We start from the raw sequence: 27638 nt of genomic DNA on the forward strand, positions 1-27638 counted from the left end.
TGTATGGCAATTCTAAAACATGAAGTATGTTTAAAATATTTGCTAAATTGCACTTAAGTAATGAAATGCTTGAGTATTATATTGGAGGGCACTTGTACCGTCTACCCTGAGAGCTGGTTGAACACAATTATATTAATTCAATAAATAAATCTTTTGAAAACTAAACATTATCCTATTGTCATTTTGCCTTCTGGTTGGCTGGGTCTTCTAATTTCTTTGCCTTATATTATAGAGGAATATGCACATAACATTACAAACCTGAGGGCATTTAGGCTTATTAACATTCCAAAATGTTGTGCTCTTCCTGTGATTATACATGCAAGGTCTTGGCAGCCTGGTCTTTACTCCTTCAGCTATATTACTTTATTGCACTGAGGCATCTGGCATTGCGGCTCGTACACAGTAACATTATGCAGTACAATATTTGCCTGCTCTGACATCTATGTATAATTTATTGCATGGTATTTATATAACATATAGTATGTGTTTTCATTGTCCTATAAATGTGTTAGCTATATGCCCTATACAACAATAACTGAAGAAATAGAGCGGATGAGGAATTCCCCGGCTTTAACCGCTTTGCTACCTTAGACTGCCTGGAGATTTCAGTATTAATTCTTAAATTGTTTTTGATCACCAAAAAAATTACTTATTAACCACTAGACTAAGTATGGTGTTTGCATGAGACTGAAAATGCATGTGGTGTGTAATACACAGCAGACGCATTGCATAACTCCTAGAGGGGGATGGGGAGCTTTCTGACAAGTATTATTTTTAACATAAAGTCATATCTTCCACTCATTGTATAATTTCAGCGCTAATACTGTAAATTTTATATACAGTGGTAACTTGGTTTAAGAGTAACTTAGATTAAGAGTTTTGCAAGAAGAGGTCACAGTCTTTTAAAATTGTAACTTAGATTAAGAGCATTGCTTTGATTTAAGAGCTCCCTGTACTGGGCTGGAGGGAGAGTGGGGGGGGGGGTATGTTCTGCATAGCGGGGTCTACAGCCCTGTACTCTGAACCAGGAAGTCTCCCTCACCTTCCAAATCATTGCAGATCCACTTCAGGCTGGGGCTTACATTAGGGGACAGGACTGTGGAGGTAATCTCTCCATAGCTGTAACCCCTTTCTCCCCAGACAGAGAGTGCTGCATGTATGTGCCCACATCTGCCCTGCTCATTCCTTCATGCTCCCTGCAGTCTGTTAGTCCTTGTGTTTCCCATCCTCTCCATTCCTGCTATAATATGCCTGCACTTACACTCACACACTGCTGTATAAAGAAGTTTCTGTCACTGTCCTCCTGCATAGCTCTGTGATTCTCTCTTTCTGGTCCATGCTGAACCACACAGACCTCTGACAGCAGCCCTGCTTTTCTATTTCAGCCTATTGTACTACACTACTACGTTATGGGGATCTGCAGTTTCTTCCTGTATCTACAAACTGCTGTTTTTTTATTTTTATTCTTATGCACTTATTATACATTATACTCCACATGCTGAGTGCTATACTGTACTGTACCTTATAGTATCACATATTCAGATGTTTTCTATTGTTTTACCTGTTCTTCATGTTATTCAGAATAAAAAAAAATCATTATTTAGGGGCATGGAACCGATTGTCTGCATTTCAGGGATTTCTTATGGTAAAATTTGCTTTGGTTTAAGAGTGGATTTGGATTACAAGCACGGTGCCGGAACGAATTGTGCATGTAATCCAAGGCACCACTTAATATATATATATATATATATATACAATATATATATATATATATATATATATATATATATATATATTCGCAATTAAATTCTGCATTAACTTTATAATGCATAAGCCGCTGCGGGACCTCTATATAAAGAAGGTGTTACTACGGTATACGTTAAAGGAGTATCGTAGTGTGGAGAGAAAGAATTCCGCACTCACCGGTCAGGAAGGTAGCTGCCATGAGTACACCTGCTTAACATCTTCCCCCTCCCAGCTAAAGCCGTCGGTGTATGAACCAATAAATCCACTACTTTCCTGAGCGGTGAGTGCGGAATTCTTTTTCTCCACACTTCGATATTCATGACTGTACTGTTCCTTGCACCCCGATCTGCTGTGGTTTGTCTACACCGCTCAATTACTGCATATCCCCTAGTCCTCAGTCCTTATCTGTGTCTACATCAGCTGGTGCCGGCCGAACCGCTCTCACTCGTTTCATACGTTAAAGGAGTACTTCCGAGGGAAAAAAAGTGTTTTAAATAAACTAGTGGCAAAAAGTGATTTTTGATTTGTAAATGGCTTCTTTCTAATACACTGAAACTTACCAGTACTTGTCAGATGCTGTATGTCCTGGTGGAAGTGGTGTATTTTTTTACAGTCTGACACAGTGCTCTCTGCTGCCACCTCTGTCCATGTCAGGAACTGTCCAGAGCAGCAGCAAATCCCCAAAGAAAACCTCTCTTGCTCAGGACAGTTCCTGACATGGACAGAGGGGGCAGCTTCTGCTGCCCTAGGCACTAACATTACATACACCCTGAGGCTATGTTCACGCAATGTATATTTTCGTAACAGTATGGCCTTTGTTTAAATCAGCAACAATGGCCGTACTTATAGTAACATTTACACGAAGGCATAGCTATCCAGCACACAGCCCTGGTGTCAGAGGTGTGGACCTTTCTCCTCAAGACTAAAGTGCACTATAGGGATGCTGTACCAGAATCTATAAACTGTATACATTGGTTTAGCCTTGTTTGTTTGTTTTGCCTAACTGTGTCTACACTGTGTACACTACACTCTCTCTCACCTACACTTCCTGTCACATGACCCTATATAAGATAGTGGCTTCCTGTCAGATAGTTAGTTATACTCCAGTTAGGAGTAAGGAGTGAGTTCTAGTTTCAGAGAGAGACTAACTGCAGTTATGTGCTGCTAGATATTAGCAGTAGGGTAACCAGGAAACACCTTTGCAATCTTCAGTAAGGACAGTCACCCTCAAAGGAAAGGAAGAGGGACTGATCCTCAGTAAAGCAAAAGTGAACTGTCTGGCCCCTACACTACCCTTGCAAACAAGTCCTTCTTTCTACTAACTTCTACTTCAAGAATCTGTCTGAAAAGTGTTGTTATATTTTTGCACTAGAACCTATGAGCAATATTATATTTTGTATAATACTTTATAATACTATATTTCTATTATATTTTGCACTAAAGCTGTTTCAAGCTGTTGTTCTGTAAAATACTGGACATAATAGGGGGGGGGGGGGGGGTTATTATGCCATGGGGGCAGAACAGATGTCAAAAAGTCTCCAAATATTTGTGCAAGCACCTGATTTCAACCAACTTTTTACAGCCTAAAGCTGGGGCGTAACTAGAAATGGCTGGGCTCCATAGCAAACCTTTGATAGGGCCCCCCAACTGACTACTAAACTGTTAAGGGAGAAGTCTGGCAAAAATGTTAATTAAAGTATCGTATTGCCCCCCCCAAAAGTTAACAAATTAACAAATTAACAATATACACTTATTACGGGAAATGTTTATAATGTGTTTTTTTCCTCGCACTTACTACTGCATCAAGGCTTCACTTCCTGGATAAAATGGTGATGTCACTTCCTGGATAACATGGTGATGTCACTTCCTGGATAACATGGGGATGTCACAACCCGACTCCCAGAGCTGTGCGGGCTGTGGCTGCAGGAGAGGATGATGGGCACTGAGGGACACTGAGCATCCCTCTGCCAGCATCCTCTCCAGCAGCCACAGCCTGCAAAACTCAGGAGGCCACCATGTGCTGCAAATGATGACAGTTCAGGGGACCCAGTGTATTGCAGGAGCAGGCCCCTGATGTGCGGGCCCCATAGCAGCTGCTATGGCTGCTATAGTGGTAGTTACGCCCCTGGCCTAAGGTCATGTTCACACAACATAAGTTCCCCAGTAATCATGGCCATTGTTGCAACGGCTGTGATTACTACGGAACTTACTGTACGTTGTGCTGAAGACTAAGGGAATCCCGGCCAGAGTATATACACATAGTATAAACTCCAGCTGGGATCCCTAGCGGCGCCACCAGAAACTGACATGTCATTTTTTTGCGGCCACTATTCAGTGGCACCCTGTCAGTGCACACAATGCAGCGTGCGCCTCCGGCCGCACGCTCCATTGGGTGCAGTGGGGAGTTCTGATGCGGACGTGCATGGATGCGCCCGCATCAGAACTCAGCGGCGCTTAACATCATCCTCTACCAGACGGCCAGTCTCTTACTGCGTCTGAACATAGCCTAATACCGTAATACTAAAAACCTAACTGAGATGAGGATAAACAGTAACATTAAGTACTAATTCAGCTAGATGATGAAGTGTCTCATTACAACATCTGAAATATGAAATATTGTGAACAACATATGGGCCTTTGAGATTTGCAAATCATTGCATTGTTTTTTTGCTTTTTTATTTTTTGTGGTTGCATGGATGGTCAACTTCAGGTACACAAGGAGCAACTCCCTGATCTGTGACAGATCATTTTACATATCAAAAAATGTTGATTATTTAATAACTGTTACACACACATATCGGGAAAAAGTAAAAACAAAAAACACTTACCAAGTATATGTTAAGAATACATTAAATATATTGTCGTTCCAAAGGGGATTGGATAAAGTAATTTATTCATACTGAATGCAATTTTGAGCTGTAATTCTCTTCTAGGTTCCCTTTGTGCACCCAACACACTAAATGCAATGTGCAGTTTTTGGCTGGGTTCACACTATGTATATTTGAGGCTGTATTTGTGAGGCTGTATAGCAACCAAAACCAGGAGTGGATTGAAAACACAGAAAGGCTCTGTTCACATAATGTTGTAATTGAGTGGATGGCCGCCATTTAATGGCAAATATTTGCTGTTATTTTAAAACAACGGCTGTGGTATTGAAATAATGGCCGTTATTTACTGTTATATGGCGGCCATCCACTCAATTTCAACATTGTGTGAACAGATCCTTTCTGTGTTTTCAATCCACTCCTGGTTTTGGTTGCTATGAGGACCTGACATGAGGACCAAATACAGCCTCAAATATACATAGTGTGAACCCAGCCTAAATCATAGCTGTAATATGACCATTGTAGTTTAAAAAGACCAATATTGCCATCTTGAAGACATTACTTTCACAGCAAGCAAAATACATCAATCTTGCCAAATTTCCCTAAAGTGAAAAATTCACAATTCCCACTTGATAAAGCTGGCGAAAAAAATATTTGTTGAAATGCCAAGAACTGGAAATCCACATCTGTCACCAAAAAGGGAAAACCATGCAGCTCATGTTTTGTCACTTGTTCAGAAAGAAAATCAATGTCTTACCTTATTATAATAACTGAACTGTCTATAATCATAGTAAAAAAAAAAATGCTCTTGGAGTTCATCTAACATGCCTATGCCGTATGTGTTTCTAACAATAGAAAGATTATTGACGGCATTCAATGAACTGAAACCCTTCTAATGTACATCCCTTGCACAATAATATAGTTAAGTTAAAGGGGAACTAGCCACCTATAGTGCATGGGGAGCTAAGGCGAACAGAATGTCTCTTACATTCCTCCTCTGCGCCATTCCCATGCTGTTAGCAGTATAATGCTCCGTACGTTAGGAGCGCTCCCCCGCCCACAGAGCGTAGGCGGGGAGGGTGGGCTGGCTCCCACTCTAGGGGTGGGGCAGTGCTCCTAACGGACTGAGCATTACACTGCTAACAGCATTGGAATGGCGCAGAGGAGAAAGTTAAGAGACATACATTCCTCTTTGAAGCTGATGCGTAATAGGAGGCTAGTCCAGCCATTTTTTAAATCTGCCAGGGGAAATTAGATCACAAATTTACATCTCTCTGTGCCCCGCAGTGAGCTGCAGGACAAGCCTTGGGACCCCCGCTGGGACCCCCCCCCCGTGATGAGGTCACAACTCGGATGAAAATGCATTTGTTTGTGTTTGTGTGTGTTTGTTTGTGTGGCTAAAGGACTACTGGTCCACTTGGTTTGCAAGGAGCTTTGTAAGCAAAAATACAAGAATTGCAGCAGATTAGCATCAAATATGCAGAAGAGGGGGTCTGTGGAGCCTCAATTACAAGTCTCAACACACAGGAATAGCCACATATCCCTCCAGGGGAGGAAAGCCTATTGCCAAGAGGGTGACTCCCAGTGGGGAGATCACCAAACCACTCTAATATGTAGCTCCTTATGTCCCCTTATGTCCCAATATGTTGTGAGCATTGGAACATAAATAGGGAAATACCAGGGTGGCCCCCTTTTGTGTCAAAGTCTAACTCTATGGTGAGTATTGTGACATGACAAGGGTTTACCAAGGCAGGCATCCATCCACAGACAGCCGTTTCAGGGTAGTTGCCCCTCATCAGTGTGTGGTAGGATTCTGGCTAACAGGGGCAATGAAAAACAGACCAACAAAATGTGTCAATGGAGACTCTTCAGGGAGTACTCAATTTGATTGTTTTGTCTCTGGTCTCCCTGAGCTTAGATTAGCAGCAAATACTGAACAGGTTGCACTGTTGGGGGGATATTTATATAGTTTACTCCTATAGATTGCATATGGAAGAGAATGAGTTACTGATGGACTGGGTTTGCAATGTGCTATATGAGCAAAAAGGAAAGAAACAGCAGCAGAAAAGCAAGCAAAGGGTTACAGTAAGCACTACTGATGCTGAAATAACCCAGAAGTCTTTACCTTGTATAGACAATCCCCCTAGAGACCTAGTGGCCAAGACTTTTGAGCAGTTTTTCTAGGGTAAGGAATCCCTTTTGGTAAATTACTTGATTTACAATCATATTAATTATTAAATGGAGGATAGATGTTTGATATGACAGTAAATATTCTACTACAGGAGCTGTAGGAGCTGTGACTTCTGTATATTGCCAGACTCCCTCCTGCTATAGTGACAGTACTCCCCCCTCCTATAGAGACAGTACTATGATGCAGAGAGTACTTTGTGAATTTGTGCTTACTGGACATTCACTCTCCCACCTGCCTGAAAAAAAATATATGCAGTGGTGATTCATATAATACTTTATGTTTCACCAACCAACATCCTGACACACTCTTTTACCTTGACTTAATAAAGGTGGCAAGCACTCCAGTACTGTGCATGCGCGTGTGAAAACTACACACTGCTTGTCATGTCAATTGCAGCCTGTTAAGAGTTTTGCAGACATGATTCAATATTGTATTGAATTTTAACCATGAGAAATTGTAATTCTTCCTAAATTCAAGAAAAGCCAGAGGGACCCATCTATATTACAGCAGCATAGCAAGATATTGTGATGTGTGTAATCTATAGATCTCTGTGTGGCCCCCTAGTGGTTGTTATTTACATTGCAGCTGTCAGGTATCTTGCTAGCATGTACAATGCATGAAAAATACTCCTCTAAATTCAAAGAAAGGTAAAGGTGGCCTCATCAATATCTTGACAAACAGAAGCCACAACAAAGATATGACAAAGAATCTCACACAAGCAAGCCAATGCATTGTACGTCTTTAAATTATTTTTTATGTTTCCAGCCTGTTAGCATTTACATGAAAAGCCTTCATATGCAAACGAGAAATAGTTCACAGAAAGAAAAATAATTTGAAGCAAATGTACCATTCCGACTTAAAAAGAGAACATATGGGCACTGAACAACATCTAAGTAAGACATTATTTCATACACGATTACAATTCTGTCTGGGAGAAGAAATGTAAAAGCAGAAGTAATTAAGCCACTAATCATTAAACTCAGAAAGCTAATTGTAAAAAGATAACAACACTTTGTTATTGGAATATACTGAAGCCTTGCGCTGTTTGTTTTGCTCTTATAATAAGATAACTTAAAATTATGAACATCATTTGTCACCTCCCTGTTAGAGCATTATTACCCAATGTTCTATTTATTAATTACTTCCTTCTACATTAGTGCATAATAGGTAACATTAAATGACTCAAATTCATTGATTTTGCTGCACTGGAGGGAGAACTAACACAATTCTTAATGACTTTTCACAGTTCTAGTTAGCCAGCTGAGTATGCTACTGCCAAACAATTATTTACATTTTTTACCTAATTGTCCTCCGGCAATTGCAAACTCCAGAAACTTATAATGCTTAATACATTTCTAGGCCTGTGAAGAATACATAATGAAATCCTGCAATCAGTGGAAAAAAAGATTCTTTTTTTTTTCATACTTGCGTAGCAAAATGCCATTTAGGAAAGTTCATGTGATTCATTCTGCATAAATACTGGCTGGATACTGCCATCATGTTTTACATGACGGAATTACAGCTTGAAAACAAAATGATAAGATCTGCTCGTTTACTATAAACCGTTGCAGTTGGAGCAGAGTGCATTAATATCATGCTCCGTTAAAATGTAAAGTCAATTCCAAATGTGCGAGTGCAAAAAAAAATTTACAAATAAACAGTTTACACTGACATTAAATAAGTATAATAATAAACAGTTTACACTGAGGTTAAATAAGTTCAATAAACAGTTTACACTGACATTAAATAAGTATAATAATAAACAGTTTACACTGAGGTTAAATAAGTTCAATAAACAGTTTACACTGACATTAAATAAGTATAATAAACAGTTTACACTGACGTAAAATTAGGGCCAAAGCCAGGAATGGACTATAAACACAGAACAGGTCATAAAGGAAAGACTGAGATTTCTCCTCTTTTCAAATCAATTCCTGGCTTTGGCTTAAAAAAGATAATCTGTTGGTGTAATTGGGTCCTTATAGGTAATAATGAACAGTTTACACTGACGTTAAAAAAGTATAATAAACAGTTTACACTGACGTTAAATTTGTGTAATAAAGAACAGTTTACACTGATGTTAAATAAATATAATAATAAACCGTATACACTGACCTTAAATAAGTATAATATTAAACAGTTAACATTGACATTAAATAAGTATAATAATAAACAGTATACAGTGACGTTAAGGCTGGGTTTACACTACGTATATTTCAGTCAGTATTGTGGTCCTCATATTGCAACCAAAACCAGGAGTGGATGAAAAACACAGAAAGGATTTGTTCACACAATGGTGAAATTGAGTGGATGGCCGCCATATAACAGTAAATAACGGCCATTATTTCAATACAACAGCCGTTGTTCTAAAATAACAGCAAATATTTGCCATTAAATGGCGGCCATCCACTCAATTTTTTAACATTGTGTGAACAGAGCCTTTCTGTGTTTTTAATCCACTCCTGGTTTTGGTTGCAACATGAGGACCACAATACTGACTGAAATATACGTAGTGTGAACCCAGCCTAAATATGTATGATAATAAACAGTTTACACTCATGTTAAATAAGTATAATGATAAACTGTTTACACTGACGTTAAATAAATATAATAAAGTTTACACTGATAATGAGCATGTTCATTATTGAGAAGGCTGTAATTAATAACAACAGTTACTCTATACTATGTGCACACTTCAATGGCGTGCAATGTTATCTTGAAAATACAGTTTCATGCTCGCGCCGTGTAGTCCTCAGCTCATGGTACATGGCGGAGACTGTGCTCTTGATTTTGTATTTACATTCTGTTTCCTTTGCACCAGTCCGAACACTGAACGCAGCTCAATTCCCTCTGCCCTGGTCATTGATTGTGCACCACACTTATCTCCTCTCTGCTCAGTTCCCTCTGGTCATTTAATAGTTAACCTTTGTTTTGCTTAGGTGATTGACATCCAGCCTTTGCACTCACCCTTTACTTTGTCAGTCTGTTCTGTGTGCCTGGTGCAATCCCGTGCTGGTCTGGGCTCCTGACCTCCTATAAAGTGTTTATTTGTCCTATAATCTATGCTGGCTATTTGTCTTACCTGAGCGGACTAAGCATACCCTGTGTTGCATATCTCTGTTTCTCTTTACCTGGTTACTCTGATTTCAGCTCTTGTATCTTCGACTTCTCTTTTTGGATTATGATTCCGTGCCAGATTGTCTGTGAGGTTTGACTCTGGCCTGTATAACCATCCATTGATATTTTTGCCTGTCTTGTCTTTATTTTGTGTTCTACAGTCTCAGGTAAGGGATAGGTAAGGGATAGTTTCCTGAAGTTGCCTAGGGTTGTCTTAAGGCTAATAGGTGTGTGGGGCAGGTGCAGAGCTCACTGTCTGTGTCCTCTGCATGCCCCTCCTGGTCATTCCACTGCAGTCTAGCGAACATCAGTTGATTGGTCACATACTCATGTATTGCAATGTACTATACCTGTCAATAGCCGCTATTTTTGTATCTGATTACATATAACTTGTGTTGTGTTTTTTTTTCAATAATTACTGACAGACTGTGTTCTGTAGATTTTTTGTTAGGTGTTATTGATGTGATCGCTGACTCGCTGCAGTAGACAAGTTCTATTGTAAGCCTATGTAGAGCACAGATAGCTGGAGACTGATACTACACATTTTTTTGGCTTATTCTAATCATTGGTTGGGGTCTGTGACTAGAGATGATCAAACCTCGGAAAATCTTAGGTTTGATCGAACTCGAACATACCCAAACCTTCCGCAGTAGATTGCTGATGCCTTCCCGGTCCAAGCGGAAGGAGGAATGTGCTCGAGGACCACCTGGAATTCCGGCATTCAGCCTAGGTAATAGGTTCGATCAACTCTATCTGTAACATGTCAAACATTTTTACAAATGACTTACAAATCTCTTAGTTTAATCATGTATTACATATATAACAATTATGAATTTCCTGGTTGATACCAAAGGTTTCAGAAGCTGGACCCATGATTATTCACTTCATTTTTCCTGAAGCCCTATTTCAAAATGTTTCTGTCAAAAACTTACCAGACCTGTCTCCAGCATAGGTCTTGAGGGTTGCCCCAGACCTTTAGAGGACTTGCCCAGCACCCTGTCTGCACCGGAGTACGTCTCCGCCTCACTAGACTGTGCTGGGCGACGTCATAGATACCCAATGGCATCCCAGGTGCAGGGAGGCCTTGGGCCTCCATTACAGGCAGGAAAACACAGTTGAATTCAACTGTGCTGATGTTTACTGGGGTTGATTGGCAGGTGTTCCTCCCATTCAGCCCCTAGATACTCATGTGTTGTTCTGAGGATCTGAGGGGCTAGTCCAATCAGCTCTTGGACCAGACCTCTGGTCTACTATATAGTGTGTGTCTGCCCACAATGGGTTGCCGGTTATTGAGCTTTGCCTCTTGCCTTCTTCTGTTTCTTTGCCATTACCTCGCTACTCTGACCTTGGTGTCATTTGCAAATCTACAATTATTAATAGGGTAAGAATGGTACATGTAACCCTCTTTCCCTCTAAAGCTTCAGGGACAGCTGTGAAGTGTTAGGACACCTCGAGGGGGGGGGCATATTTACATGGATTGAAAAAGGAAATACACGTCATTGGGATCATTTGGGTTTAAGATGTTTATTATATTAAACAAAAACATGGATATACTGTAAATAAGACATCCCGATCAATCCCATATAGAGCTTATCCAATATATCATCTACAGTAATGTGAAGGAAATATGCACCTGCTCCATGAATCTCCATGAAGTTCACTGTCTACAGCCATCTCCAATCCTTTGCTTATTCTCATTGTAACACTGAAACAGATGTCAGAGTGAAATCCCTTTATTCCAACGGATAAGTCTTAGCGTAAGCATTTGTAATGTGGTATTTTAAACACAGCACAATCTTTATAGCACATTAAGGGGATTTATTACTGTGAAAAATTATAATATTGTATTTACCAGCCAATTAAATTGAATCTTTTCTTCTTTAGACCCATTTTATGTTGTATAAATTAAAGGGTTACTGTGGAGACTGGGAGATGTTTTTTTGTTTGTTAAAACATTGCTGAATAAAGTTACAAATACAATACAATATAACTTTATTTTTAAAAATGTACAGTTCCGTTGACAAGCAACAGTAAGGGGCCACACAACCCCCTCTGCTGCCACCAATGTTTATGTGAGGAACTTCATGGTTGTAAGCTTTGCAGTTCCCAATCCCCTACTCTGTTCTACTGCTGCCAAATATTGCTATCTCTATACAAAGCATGGTTTGTTTCCTCTGTGTACTGTGTATTGTTATATAGTACGGGGGTGGGGAGTAAGATGCCCAAGACAATAAGAATGTAAAGTAGGTGGAGGGAACAAATTTTGCTCTGCATAGTAATAACACTGTTTGGCAGCGCTAGAACAGGGCAGGGGATCAAGAACTGCAAGGCTTAGCACTTCCCAACGCAAAAGTTGGTGCCAGCAGAGGGATTGTGTTGCCCCTTACTGCTGCCAGTCAATGGATGAACATACAGTGGGTTCAGGACGTATCCAGACCCCTTTAAATTTTTAATTCTTTGTTTCATTGCAGCCATTTCAAAAAATTATTTTTTTTTGCTCATTAATTTACACTCTGTACCCCCACCTTGACAGAACCCCCCCCCAAAAAAAAAAAAAAAAAAATGAAGATATGATTGCAAATTTATTAAACAAGAAAAACTGAAATATAACATTATCACATGGTCATAAATATTTAGACCCTTTGCTTAGTATTGAGTAGAAGCCCCCTCTCTTTTGAGCTAGTTCAGCCATGGGTCTTCCTGGGAATAATGCAACAAGTTCTTCACACCTGGATTTGGGGATCCTCTGCCATTGTTCCTTGCAGATCCTCTCCAGTTCCCTCAGGTTATATGGTGAACGTTGGTGGACGGATGCCATTTTCAAGTCTCTCCAGAGATGCTCAATTGGGTTTAGGTCAGGGTTCTGGCTAGGTCAGTTAAGAATGGTCAAAGAGATGTTCTGAATCTTCTTATTGTTGTAAGATGAACCTTTGGCCCAGTCTGAGGTACAAAGCTCGCTGTAAGACGTTTTCATTCAGGATCTCTCTGTACTTGGCCGCATTCATCTTTATCTTGGTGAGAGAGGTAAAGAAGAACCCCAAGATCGCTGTGGCTGAGCTCCATAGTTGCAGTATGGAGATGGGAGAAAGTTCCACAAAGTCAGCTATTATTGCAGCCCTTCACCACACTGGGCCGAAGGTTCATCAATCATCTTCCAACAAGACAATGACGCTAAGCACACAGATAAAATAACAAAGCAGCAGCTTCAGGACATCTCTTTGACCATTCTTGACTGGCCTAGACAGAGCCCTGACCTAACCCCAATTAAGCATCTCAGGAAAGACTTGGAAATGACTGTCCACCATTGTTCACCATCCAACCTGAAAGAACTCAAGAGGATCTGCAAGGCAAAATGGCAGAGGATCCTCAAATCCAGGTGTGAAAAGCTTATTATTCCCAAAAAGACTCATGGCTGTACTAGCTCAAAAGGGAGGGGGTTTCTACTCAATACTAAGCAAAGGGTCTCAATATTTATGACCATGGAATATTTCAGTTTTTCTTCTTTAGTGGTAAACAGAAGAGGTTGGTGGGATTTGTCTGGCGCAACCACCCCTATTGGAACACCGGCCACGTTCCCCTGTAACTTCTCTGAATGAGGAGAACTCCTGGCACTGGTGTGAAGTCAAATTCAGGCTTTTATTTGATGCAACGCGTTTCGAGGGTGCAATCCCCTCTTCATCAGGCCTGATGAAGAGGGGATTGCACCCTTGAAACGCGTTGCATCAAATAAAAGCCTGAATTTGACTTCACACCAGTGCCAGGAGTTCTCCTCATTCAGAGAACTTACAGGGGAACGTGGCCGGTGTTCCAATAGGGGTGGTTGCGCCAGACAAATCCCACCAACCTCTTCTGTTTACCACTATTGTGACTGACACCGAGGATCCACTTTGGAGAATCGGAAGGTGGAAGGCAGCATCCCCCGTTGATCCAGAGCGCTTATTAGAGTCGTGCCTAATTGTGTACGACCCACTCAGGTGAGCGTGCATTTGCACACATATGCATGTTTCTCCAAAGTGTGTTTTGACCTGCACATACAGCGCCGTTTGTGTGTTTTTTTCTTTGCATGTACAGTTTTTCTTCTTTAACACATTTTCAAAAATATATACATTTCTTTTTTTTTTCCCTGTCGAGATGGGAGGTGCAGAGAATACATTAATGAGCAATTTGAACTTTTTTGATCTTACCAAATGGCTGCAATTAAACAAATTGTGAAAAATTTAAAGTGATCTGAATACTTTCCATACCCACTGCATGTATATAAAAAAATATATATTTATTTATTTGTTTTAATAATGTTATATTACAAAGCAATAAGAATTAAAAGTAGTATTTTAAACTTATATTTTTGTCTCCAGAGTACCACTTTAACATTTTCTGCTGTAGTTCATATTGTGTACAGTCCCCTCACCATGAATGTTAAGGCTATGTTCACACAACATAAAGAGACCGGCCGTTCTGTGACCCGGCCGCGTCACGGAACGGACGGTCTCTGCCCAGATCATCCCGGCCGGTACTTAAGTACCGTCCGGATAATCTTTCCTGCCGCAGTGTTCTTATGCGGGCGCTGATCCACATCAGAACTCCCCATAGGACACAATGAAGCAAGCGTCTGGAGCCGCTCGCTTCATTGTGTGAACTGACAGATCTTTCTGTGTCCGCAATTCACTGAATTGCGGCTGCAGAAAACTGCCATGTTAGTTATTTGCGGGACTGCATGGGATCCCGGCCGGAGCGTATATGATGTGTATACGCTCCGGCCGGGATCCAATAGCAGATAAGGCAATGTTCCACTCTGCATAAAGTACGGCCGTTGTTGCCAACAGCAAGATCGAAAAGACGGGCATAAAGTATGTTATCCTGCAATGCATGTATAATGAAATTAGTATTGTAAACCACTTTAATACCATAGCGTCTATCTTCATACACAGTTTATATCTAACCATAACACTTCATTTTGCACATTTATCTTCATATGGATTAAAATTATATTCTTTATTTTCAAAGAGATGACTTCAAAACTGTTATAATGATAATTATAAGCTAATAAGACCCATCAGCTCTTCATAGGTCAAGATATATTTACTTATGTTCAACCCTTACATCTTTTGGATGCTTCGTGAGTTCAAAATATAATACGCTTTTAATGACTGTATACGTGCTTCATATACTGTTAATTTTTAAAGTGCTGTTAGGATATTAATATTAATACTCAGACAATACATTAGTTTACTTATTGTATACTTGAACTCCGCTGTGGGCTTAAAGGACAATTGTGCATTATAATCAGCCAAATTAATGGCAGGGAGATATTAGAAAAGTGCTTTTAAAGCAAAGATAAGAGTTGAATTCGCTAACTGAATTCAATATTATACAGGATTATGATCCCCCCCAAACACACACACACTTCGGGGTCTTTTGTCATCTTAGGGGAGCAAGTACTGATACTGACTGCAGAAACATAAAGAGACTCTGTCAGTAGGATTATGCCGTCCTATCTCAGGGTAGCATAAACTAGTGACAGAGAAGCTGAGCACAATGATGTATAATTTACATTGTTCTGTGCAGCTGATCCAGAGATCTCCTCCTGAATAACATGGACAATTAGTAGTCCTCTCCATTATGTGCATGAGCTCAGTAGTCCTGGATATTCATGAGAAGCAGAAAACTCCACCCGCCAGCTGCTGATTGGCAGTTATCTATCCATGCTGTGTATAGACAGTCAACTGTCAATCAGTAGCTGGAGGGGGGTGCAGCAAGAATCCTATTCTCCTGCATATTAGGAGAACGGCTGCACAAAATGATGTAGGTTATACACCGATCTGGTTAGCATTTCTGTGACTAGTTTATGCTGCCCTTGTTAAAGGCAGCATTAACCTAGTGGCATATTCTCTTTAAGGGGCTTTTACATTGGTGGATTATCGTCCAGGAATAAATATTTGTGTGGGCACCTGATGATTGTGATGTAAATTGCTGCCTGTGACGGTTTTTCTAGCAAACTATTGAATTTGTTTATTGAGAAAATTGAGTCCTTCATGAGAAACATAGAAGATAAAGTCATTAAGAAATGTAGCACACTCTATGTATGGCGTTTATTTAGTTGCACTGTTTTCTTAAAAAAAAAAAAATAGTTCTAATTTAAACATGAAATACACAAATTAACATATACAAGTATTTAAATCCATTAAAAAGGCGGGGCCAGATGTGTTTATATTTGTTTGAATTTATCATTTCCAGGTGAGTCCTTCAAACCGTTACATTTGGGTAACCTTCTGTATCCACTTTAAAAATGCAGTTCACTGAATCATAATGATTATGATGCAGCGAGTTCCATTACAGGTTTCACAGCTGCATTTAAATGCTCAATTAGTCAGTGCGGCGAGTGGCCCGAGGCGCTCCCATTGCAATCCTTCTCTGAAGCCCCTTGTTCCGCCATGACGTACAAGGTACGTCATGCTCCTTTTACATGGGCCAATTATCGTGCAATAAATCACTATATCATGCAAATCTAAGTGCTAATCTGCTAGTGGAAACATGGCAAATGATTGACAAACTATTGACAACAACGGCCATTTTTTTTCATAAAAAATATGTTGTGTGAACATAGACTATATATTTAAATTGCACTAAAGGAAAAAAAATAGTGATGAAGTTTATTAAAATCAAAATCTTTCCCTCCCATTAAAAGTTTTTTTTTTTTCTTCTGTTTTTAGGTTATCTGGATTCCAGCTTCCATCATCAATAGTAAGCACAGGTTCTATTCTCACGCTTTTGTTCACAACTGATTTTGCAGTAAGCGCACAAGGATTTAAAGCAGTATATGAAGGTAAGGCTTTACATTTTCATGCATTCAAAAGAAAAAAAAAAGTTTAAAAATGCAAAAATGAAACTATAAAAGAAAAATGTATGTTGTTTATTTATGAATAGTGATAAATCAGGCTATGTAAGGCTAGGTTTTTGCTCTGTATTTTGCAACCAAAACCAGGAGTGGGTTAAAAACACAGAAAGGCTATGTTCACACACACATGTTGAAATTGAGTGGATGGCCCATTTAATTTCTGTTATTTTAAAACAACAGCCATTATCTGTCATTAAATGGCGGCCATCCACTACATTTCAACAGTGTGTGAACATAGCGTTTCTATGGTTTTCATCCCACTCCTGGTTTTGATTGCAACATACTGACCAAAAACATTGTATGGAAACATAGCCTAGGTCTGCATCTTAACAGTCTTAAACTTTAGAATAGCTTTATCATGTTGCCATGATGAATTTTAAATCGTGAGGATTTAGGGTTCCAAGCTACAATAATGATGTTATGAAGCATGCTGCAGCATTTCCTACCATATAAACTGCTTGTTGCCTCACCTCCCGAATTCCTTCCTTCACTGTATGCAAATCAGCAGTAACTAGTCATGTGGGCGGGGTTTCTCAGGCTGTAATCACTCCCCTCCGTACTGTAATCCCATCGAATGATGTAGCATGTTCCTGGCCTGGGAATCACACCTAGAGAGGGGAGTGACTACAGCCCTGGATCCATGACTAGGTGAGGGAGGGATGCTGCCCACATAACTAGTTACTGTCAATTTGCATACAGTGTGGAAAGGAGTAAAACTACATATTCGGGGAGACACAGGCAGTTTATAGGGTAGAAACACTGCAGAAATCTAAATATTATTATTTTTGTAGCTTGGAATCCTCATGATTGGTTCCCTTGAAGCATTTCTATAGTATATTCTGTAATGTTAGCATACTACAGCACCTACTCTATTAACTGCAAGGGTGCACTTGGTATCAGTGAATATGTTGTGTGTGATGTTGGGAATTATTACTATTACTTAATTATCGGTGGCTGTGTTGTTGTGACTCGATTTGCTAATTGTATTGCATAATTGATCAATTTTTAGCTCACGTAAGCGGTGAGTGTAGGGTTGAAGAGTGGAGCGACATTTACCTCTTATAGTTGCCCCCACAACATAGTGATACAGAGGGGTCTTCTTTGTCAGACTTGTTTTTAAGCCTATGTTTACACACAGTATTATCGTCAGTTTTTTGGTCAGTATTCTTTCTGTTGTTACCAAAATCAGGAATGGAACTGACAGGGCAAAATTATAATGAAAAGATTGGCACATTTTCCTGTTTTGCAACCCACTCCTGCTTTTGGTTGTAAAAATACTGACCAAAATACAGAGCAAAAATACTGTGTGTAAGCATAGCCGGGTACTCCGGGCTGGGGGGCTTTTTCGGCTATGACCGGGGAGGAGGTGGATGAGGGCAACGACGTCCCCTTACCTCCCCAATTCCAGCCCCAGGTCCCGGGTGGCGTTGCACCGGTCTGCGCTGCCCGGCCGCTTCCTGGTCTCTGCAGGGGCTTGAGATGTGATGCTTCAAGTCCGCTCAGCCAGTCAGTGGCAGAGCAGGATCCTGCCTCTGCCACTAACTGGCTAAGCGGGCTTGAAACGTCACATCTTAAGCTTGCAACAGAGACCAGGAAACAGCCGGGCAGCGTGGAACGGTACAACGCCATATAGGACCCGGTGCTGGAATTGGGGAGGTAAGGGGATGTTGTTACCCTCATCCACCTCCTCCCCGGTCATAGCTGAAAAAGCCCCCCAGCCCGGAGTAATTTGTAAAGATTGCTGTGTTTGACATGTAGTTTAATGCATTGGTTTATGAATTGCAAATTGTGTTCTATATGTTTCTTTTGGTACCATGCTGCTATTTGCCCTCCAAAAAGCCTCATATATTGTGAATGTAGAATGAAGAAACTCACCATTATTACAGCCTTTTTATAAAGTACCAAATATTTTAATATTATATCTGAATTAGTAAACGGGAACTCAATACCATTTGCTATGTTTCAGTGTCAAAGTGTCAGCGTCAAAGTCTTTTTATTCAGCGTAAATACAGAAAGAGAGTAGAAATTTTAAGAGAATATTTTGTAATGGATACAAGAGATCATAATGGAGCATTAGCTATTGATGTCAAAATTGTCCAGGGGGAATTTAATTGAACCTAATAGTTCTTGACAAGACACTTTGTCATCATCATTTTCCCATTTACTGTTTGCTGCATTAACATCTTTACAATTCCACCTGACATGGGTAATCTTGGTCACATTTTTTAATAAAATATAAATATATAGTGTTGTGCATGAAATAAATTTGCACAGTAGGCATCATGGGAAGTGTCAAAGGGGTGAATTTATAAAGGGTCTTGCGCCTATTTTTAAGTGAATAATTGGATTTTTAGCCTATTCTTTGTCTGGGTTAACACTTCATTAGGCTGGGTTCACACTACGTATATTTGAGGCTGTATTTTTGAGGCTATATAGCAACCAAAACCAGGAGTGGATTGAAAACACAGAAAGGCTCTGTTCACATAATGTTGTAATTGAGTGGATGGCCGTCATTTAATGGCAAATATTTGCTGTTATTTTAAAACAACGACTGTTGAAATAATGGCCGTTATTTACCGTTATATGACGGCCATCCACTCAATTTCAACATTGTGTGAACAGATCCTTTCTGTGTTTTCAATCCACTCCTGGTTTTGGTTGCTATGAGGACCTGACTTGAGGACCAAATACTGCCTAAAATATACGTAGTGTGAACCCAGCCTTAAAATGGATGATAAAACAGATGCAAAAACGGATGTAATTGTGTGCAATCCATTTTGACCTGTTTTCCATTGATTTCCATTATAAAAAAAGTAAAAAACAGATTAAAACAGACTTTTTTTTAATTTTATTTTTATTTTTTTGCATATACAAAACACCATTTAAAAATTAACAAATGGATAGGAAAAAAGCAGTGTGAACCCAGCCTAAGTTTTATTTATGAACCAGTATTAGACAGGGGAATATTTTTTTGATGCAACTTTTTTTTAATCTGCCTGTTTTGAGTATTCACTCAACAATTCTCAAAATCCAGGATGTGTGCCAAATGTATAATTTGCAACTTTTTAAAAAGTTGTTCATACTGGTGCTGCTCAGTATAAGATTAATTTGTTTGTGCATTTTTTTGTGAATATTCTGTGAATTTTGTATTTACAAATTTATGAAAAGTTTGGTAAATTAGTCCTTTTCGGCTGGATAAAGAACAGACATATACTCTGTAGAAAAATCTGTTTTAGACTCAGTAGCAAATATCCCTCGTTGTGTTACTACTAGAGATGAGCTAACCTGGAGCATGCTCTAGTTGATCGGAACCCGAACTTTCGGCATTTGATTAGTGGGGGCTGCTGAAGTTGGACAAAGCTCTAAGGCTATGTGGAAAACATGGATATAGTCATTGGCTGTATCCATGTTTTCCAGACAACCTTACAGCTTTATCCAAGCTGGATGGACTCGAACCCGAACCCGGTTCGCTCATCTCTAGTTACTACTGAACATTGTGAACATGCCCTTTTTTATACTAAGCATACTTTTTAGTTATGTTATAGGTTTTCAATTTACGAGATACACACAGCTAATGCTTATTTGAATAATATTGAATGTATAGATTGATGAAAACTTGACCTATCCCTATTCACAGAACAGATTTAACATGATTGTGGTTAGTAACCTTAGAAAATAGCCCTTTTGCAACTGTTCTGCTAAATTAGGGACTTTAAAAGACTAAAAAACATGAAGAAAATCACAGGTTGGTTTTAAAATTGTTCTGGAGTAAGACACTCTTAATAGATATCTGGCAATCTATGCACCTTAGAATGGAAATGTATGCAAGCTATGAGCTGGAGTTCATTTCAGCCATAATTTACACTATTTTCCAGTATAAATTATACTAAATATTAGTCTGCATTTCTTTCGGATGAATTTAGGGCAGGAAAGGGGAATCTCCTGTCAAAATTCAGGAGTCCATGATCCTGAACACTGAGCAGTAATATTAACTATATGAGCCTGTACCATATAGACCTAAGTTCCACAGGCTCCATTATAATTCCATCTTCTGCTACTTTAGCAGTGAGAGTGGAGATAAAGGGGCAGCGTGTCTTAGGCTAAGTTCACACAGCATTTAACAGCCTCCGTTGCATAGCAACGGACGCTGTTAAACATCCGGCCACCAAGCTGCACTGAGCCCCTTCCTGTGTCTGATACCTCCGTATTGGCTGCAGGAACAATCTCTTTTTTTTTAACTATTGATTTGCAGGCACTGTCGGGTGTGCCTGCAAGTCAATTAGCCCTTCATGTCAATGTAATGTGCGGCCACCGCTGCGCATTACATTGTGTGAACTGTTATTTCCGGACACTGTTCAGTGGACAGCGTCCGGAAATAATTGGCAGGTACATTATTCTAACGCCCGTTCTTTAGAATAATGTTATGTGATAACAGTGGGCGGCACTGCATTAACTTCAAGCAATGCCGTCCCTGCAGTAAAGAACGGACGCAGATGCCATTGCAATCAGCGTCCGTTGTTTACTAAAAGAAAAAAAAAATGATGTGTGAAAATAGCCTTACCCTTCATTCTAGCGATCGGCGGGGGTCTCAGCACCCGGACCCGCACCAGTATAAACTTTTGATATGTGAATATAGCATGTCAGAAGTTTGTTGTGATGAGAGGTACACTTTTTGCAAGATTTCTAACATGGTTAGAAATTCATATTCTTATGAATTATTTAATGGAACATAAGAAAATATAATTATTAATTTTGGAAAAAATAAAGTTATTTCTATATTATATGTAAATTGTTATATATCAATGTTAGTAACGGTTAAAGAAAAATGCATATTAAATAACAGCAAGCCCACTGGCATAGAGAAAATACAATTAATGTAATAATAAATCGAGTTAGGTGGCAATGTTCAAGGCATGCCTAATGTCCAAAAAAAAAAAACCCTGAACCCTCTGCTTAGAATAACTAGATTTAGCTTCTGCATGTATCCAAAAGCCATTCTTTCTGACTGCTAATTATTATTTATAATTATTTTCTTATCACCAATGCACAGTCTTGAAATAACCTCAAAGGGCTGCCAATTCTCCATTCTTCTCTATTTCAAAATACTTTCATTTTCAAACAGAAGCAGTAGTTAGCAGAAACAAAAAAAAAAAGTTTGATGTAACTTTTTTTGGCAGCTCCTATTGTTATAGTTTAATCTTCGAATGGATTTAAAGGCTGTAATTCTAACGTAACGTAATAATATTTGGGCTTATAAACAGCCTTAGGTATGTATCATAGTTTACTATTTGACATCGATGAACATTTGCATATTCTTATTTCTACTTGCTGCTTTATTGTTTGAAATACAGATATGTTTGTAGCCATTAAAAGAAGGTTTTTCTTTCTGTTTTTGATCCAACATAAAATGTTCTAATTTATATCTTTTGAAATTAATTCTGAAGTTTTACCTCGTTTCTGTGCCATGTTTCCTTTCCATCTTTTGTTGGAGCTCATGGCTGCGCTGGCAAAGTCATGCTGTGGATTACCTGCTGCCATTTGCTTATCTAGGCTAGGGCAATTCCTGGTCATACAGTCAGGAGCCACCATATTTTGCAGCCTGATCTACTACAACACTCATTCAAGTGAACTAAGTTGCATTAAGACCTACCATCATAAATGGACTATTTTGTGACTTAGGGGGTCCTGATCATGGCCACTTGTGGGACACAATGCGACCCCATTTACGTAAGAGGTGGAATCGCGTGAGTATGTAGCATGACATGGTGGTTCCTGGTAGTTAGCGTTCCAACAACAAATGCTGCTTGTCTCAATATATGCTAAAGTGCAAATAATAAAATAGACAATCACATTCACACACACACACACACACACACATGCACTCATACTGTACACGCACACACACTCTCCAAAAATAATTCAAATTTAGGCTATGTTCGCACAACATATATTTTCGTAAAATTATGAAAATATACGTTACCTTGCTGTCTATGGGATCCCGGCAGATAGCACTCTTCCAGCGTTCTTGGCTCTTTCCATCGTTCCATAGAAATGAATAGAGCCATGGGTCACGTGCCATACCCATGGCTCCATTCATAATACAGAAGCTGGTTGCCCGATTTGGAGGTCGCCGGGGGGTACAGAGGTTGGACCCCCCTTATCCTACTTTTCCCCTCTCCTGTAGATAGTGGAAAAGTTTATTTTCTTGGAATATCCCTTGAAAGTACAAAATTCAGGTGAGGGGAAGGGGGTCATTATGATAGTAGTTATAACTATTACTATAACTATAACTATTATTATTATTATTATTATTATTATTATTATTAATATTATTATTATTATCATCATCATTTCTGGGCTGTAAAAACGCCTTGTGCTGATTCCCTTCTATTTAATGGGATCACACACAGTATGTTTGCAGTTTCAACTGTGTTGCAAATTCTCATGAGGATTTCTGCATGAACAGAATATATTTCTCTGACTTGCAAAATTACAGTAAACTGTTCACTTTTCAAAATAAGACTAGTCATTATGTCACAATTTAGTTACTGTTTTAAAAAAAACGAAACACATTTCATTTTGTCAGATGACAAGTTTCTATTATTCTTCCAAATAGAATTATAATTGAAGTGGAAGTTTTGTTTTCTGCTTTGTATCGTGGCACAAACTAGTTTGCATACTATCACTTATTAATACTCATTTCTTTCCTTTCCTGTTGTAAGAGATAAATGAGTTAGGCATTTAAGAGCATATTCAGACGTAGGCTATGTTCACTCAGCTTTTAACAGCATCCGTTGCATAGAAACAGACACTGTTAAATTGCCGGCCTCCGGGTTGCATTCAGGACGTTTCTGCAGCTGATACCTCTGTATCATCTGCAGGAACGCTGTTTTTTAATCTTATCCTGCCACTGGACAGTAAATTAACGTTGCTGTAGCCTATGCCTGATCCTGCAGCGACGGTAATTTACAAGCGAGGATAACACCTGCAGCATCTGCGGCAGGTCCCGGCTATCAGTGATAGCCGGGGACCCGCCACAAATCTCAGCACCATAGCCGCGCTCGGGTGCTGAGAGTTAACTTTACAGATACTGCGGTCAGCATGACCGCAGCATCTACAGGGCTCCTTACAGAGAATTCTCCCTCTACAGAGGGAGAATTCTCTGTCCGGTGTCCATTGGGGCTCTGTCAAGTGATCGCAGAGCCCCGATGGTAGCCATGGAAACTGGAAGCCTCAGGCTACCGATTTCCTGGCCACACAGGCCAACGGGGGGTAGGGAGGAAAGCAGGGTGCACCAGGCACACGGCTGTGCGATCTGTCCCCTCACCTCTCTCCCCTGCCACTGTCACAAGATTTTAACAGCGGCAGGGGACAAAGGAGAGGGGGCAGACATAGGGACATCAGCTTATGGGATCATTATCATCCCATAAGCTGATGTCCAAAAACGACCTGGGCATTGATGTATCAATGACCCCAGGTCGTGAAAGGGTTAACATTGTTCTTAAAAACAGGCATTAAAATAACAATATGCGAACACAGCGGGCGGCATTGCATTGACTTCTATGCAATGCCGCCCCTGCAGTAAAGAACGGACACTGATTCCATTGCAATCAGCGTCCTTTCATTCCTGAAAAAGAACGTAGTGTGAACCTAGTCTAAGGGCAAGATGGTCGGAATTGCGTTGCGGAGATTTTTGCCGCGGAATCCCACCGTGCTCAGTGTGCTTCTGTAAGTGAATGCCGCTGCTCTCCGCTCAAAGAACTAACATGTTCATTCTTTGATCGGAAAGGAGAGGGAGCGGACGAGCGCGCGCTCTCCTATTCGCTCAAAACAGGACACTGAGCGTGGCGGGATTGCGCCGTGTTTGCTCAGTGTGAACTGGCCCTTTTTCTTTTATCATTAAAGGTTTACAGTATATACAGTAGTATATTTACAAAGAAGCAAATGTAACCCTGGGGTAAGTGTGGCTTAAATGTAGCAATGGTATGGCTCATACAATGTTTTCTGGTGACACCCCTACAACTTTAATTATTCAAAAAGTCAAATTATAACAGCAGATAGGGTCACTGTGCTGATTTTCAGTAATATGCAACACAAACATTGTATAGTTAATAATATCACAGTCCTATCCAAATATATAACCTCCCAGTTGAATGTAAATAATAATATTTTAAATATTTTAATGTACTTAAAAAAAACTCAAGCCTTCCAGTACTTATCAGCTGCTGAACGTCCTGCAGGAAGTGATGTATTCATGTCATGAACTGTCCAGAGCAGGAAAGGTTTGGAATGAAGATTTGCAACTGCTTTAGATAGTTCCTGCCATGGGCAAAGGTGCCAACAAGGAGCCCAATGACCGACTGAAAATAATACACCATACGCTGTTTGTTTTTCCAAAGAAGAAACTTACAAATCTGTATAACTTTACGGCACTAGTTGATTAAAAAAATCCCCGAGAGTACCCCTTTAAACTTCAGAAATGAGATCCTAATATTTCATATTTTTTTAATTGGTTTCCATTTAAAATCTATAAAGACAAAAGCACTTGTCAGATGTCTTACAAATTTCTGTTTATTGTACAGTACAACCGGATACAGTTCAAGATGTGCAGGATGTACCAATAATATTCAGACTGATGAATATTCATGAGGAAAGTGATTCATTCATTCACTGTGCAGAGAAATCCCCTTAAGTACTAAAAATTGCCAAGTACAAGAACTTCTTCCTTTGAGATTAATGACAAAAGTCATCATGTTCATGTTACATTATAAATATACTTATAATAATTCATAACTATATTCTCATTACAAACAATAGTATTAAACACATGACTACTTGTAACGCCTGGAGTAGTGGATCCACTGGACCGTCACCAGCGATGGCACTAACCTCACCAGGGAGCGGAGTCTAAGGGGCCGCTGGTTTTCACCAGAGCCCGCCGCAAGGCAGGATGGTCATGCTGCGGCAGGCGACCCCCAGGTCGCTACCCCTGGCTTGGTTGCTGGTGATGGCAGGCGAGGCGTGGCAGGAGCAGTAGGCAGGAGATCGTGCAGGCAGAGGACAGAAGGCGTGCTCGCAGGTGGCGGACAGGACTCAGGAACAATGGGAAGGCAGCGGGCAAGGATAGGGACAAGGACTAAGGACAGGAACCAGGGACAAGGACTAAGGTCAGGAACAACAGGGAGCTGGGCCAAACGCTATGGGAAGCATGTAGAGGCTCCAACACGAGGGACAGGGCATGCTGGGATTTATAGGGGAGTGATTGGTGCAACTAACCAATTTAGGGCGGACTGGCCCTTTAAATCTGAGACAGCCGGCGCGCGCGTGCCCTAGGAGGCGGGGACGCGCGCGCCGGCCGGCACAGACCGAGACAGGAACGGAGGAGAGGTGAGGCGCCCCAGGGGCCGAACTAGCAGCAGCGCCTGGTCCCTACACAAGGACCCCGGCGGCTGCATGGGACAGGAGGCGGTCGCGGCGGCGACCCGGAACGTGGGAAGCCGCCGCGGCCGTGACACTACTTTTCCTTCAGTGTAATGTTAAACTGGCACTAGATCTGAAAAAAATATCAGGGAAAATGGGCAACTTCAAATCTCTTCTCACCCATTGATTGACCATGTACTTCCATGTACAAACAATTCCAGACAGTATGAAAAATTATATGTTGAATTAGTTTTGTTTAGTAGCATATAATCTGTATAGAAAAATTGTAGATTGTAAATGTAGATTAACCCCCTCCCGTCGCTACACAGTAAATTAACGGCGCTGCAGCCTATGCCCGAGGCTGCAGCAACGTAAATTTACAACCCCCCATTACACAGACACAAAACCTGCGCCTGTGTCATCTGCGGCAGGTCCCAGCTGTCAGTGATAGCTGGGAACCTGCTGCAACTGTCAGCACCGGAGCCACGCTCAGGTGCTGACAATCAACACTATAGATACTGCGATCGGCATGAGCCACAGTGGACATTTTTATACCCAAGACTAAAACCTCTACTGACTGTGGCCATCAGGTTTATTGCTTGCTTTCTGTTTGACATCTGCTGATGTGTCTTTATTTGGCTTTGCTCTTGACTTGACATATCCCAAAAGAGTGGCATGAGATGAGCATTATCAGGCAAAGCTGTCTTCATTACAGAGGAGCAAAGTGAAGACGGGTTAGCTTTGTCCATTGTTACCTATAAAGGGGGAGGGGCTAAGAGGGATGAGTGAGAAAGAAGAGCAGAGAAGCAGCTGTACAGTTTTGGAGACTTGCTGGACGCTGGATTTAGAGGTCAGTGCTAGTCTGGGACCTTGGGGAGATAAGATTGATTTCTTCTCTCCATGCTCACTCACCTCCCTTGACTCCTCCCCTCTCCATAGACCATAATGGACACAGAAATCCTGCAGTGTGTGTGTGTGTGTGTGGGGGGGGGGGGGTTAGGAAACAGCTTTTTGAGTACAGAAGGAAACTCTTTTGCTTAATAAAACCTATTACAGAATTTCTTAAAATCCCTTGTACTATTGATACTTATTGATTTCTGAAAGATGACATTTAAATGACAGTTGCATTTTAAACCCGGAGTAAGAGATGCTTGTAAACCAGAGATGCAGGTCCTGTGCAGGGGAACAATTCATCAAATGCCTGATTAAATTCTACAAATGCCTGATTTTGTTTCGCTTTTTCGTCATATGGTAAGATAATTTCATATTGTTTACATTATTATTGCATTGTTATAGTAATATAAGGATTCTTTTAAAATATTTTATAATAATTTTATTTAATATAAGAATTATTGGGACCTATTGTGCGTCAGAGGGTTAAAGTATAATTATATAATGTACAAAACTGTTCACAGTGTTATTGGTATCAGGAGCCCTTTAAGGT

At 40.3% G+C, this 27638-nt stretch overlaps 1 protein-coding gene across 1 annotated transcript in view; it reads left to right on the forward strand.

Annotated features, from left to right (window-relative positions):
* The window catches only part of CSMD1 (CUB and Sushi multiple domains 1), a 946348-nt gene that overhangs the window by 147109 nt on the left and 771601 nt on the right, over positions 1-27638 (forward strand). Inside the window, exon 3 of the mRNA XM_069973446.1 lies at positions 16590-16702. Coding sequence (XP_069829547.1) covers positions 16590-16702 — 113 coding nt within the window. The remainder of the gene's footprint in view (positions 1-16589; positions 16703-27638) is intronic.

The sequence above is a fragment of the Dendropsophus ebraccatus genome, chromosome 6, assembly GCF_027789765.1.
Source record: "Dendropsophus ebraccatus isolate aDenEbr1 chromosome 6, aDenEbr1.pat, whole genome shotgun sequence".
Classification (NCBI taxonomy): domain Eukaryota; kingdom Metazoa; phylum Chordata; class Amphibia; order Anura; family Hylidae; genus Dendropsophus; species Dendropsophus ebraccatus.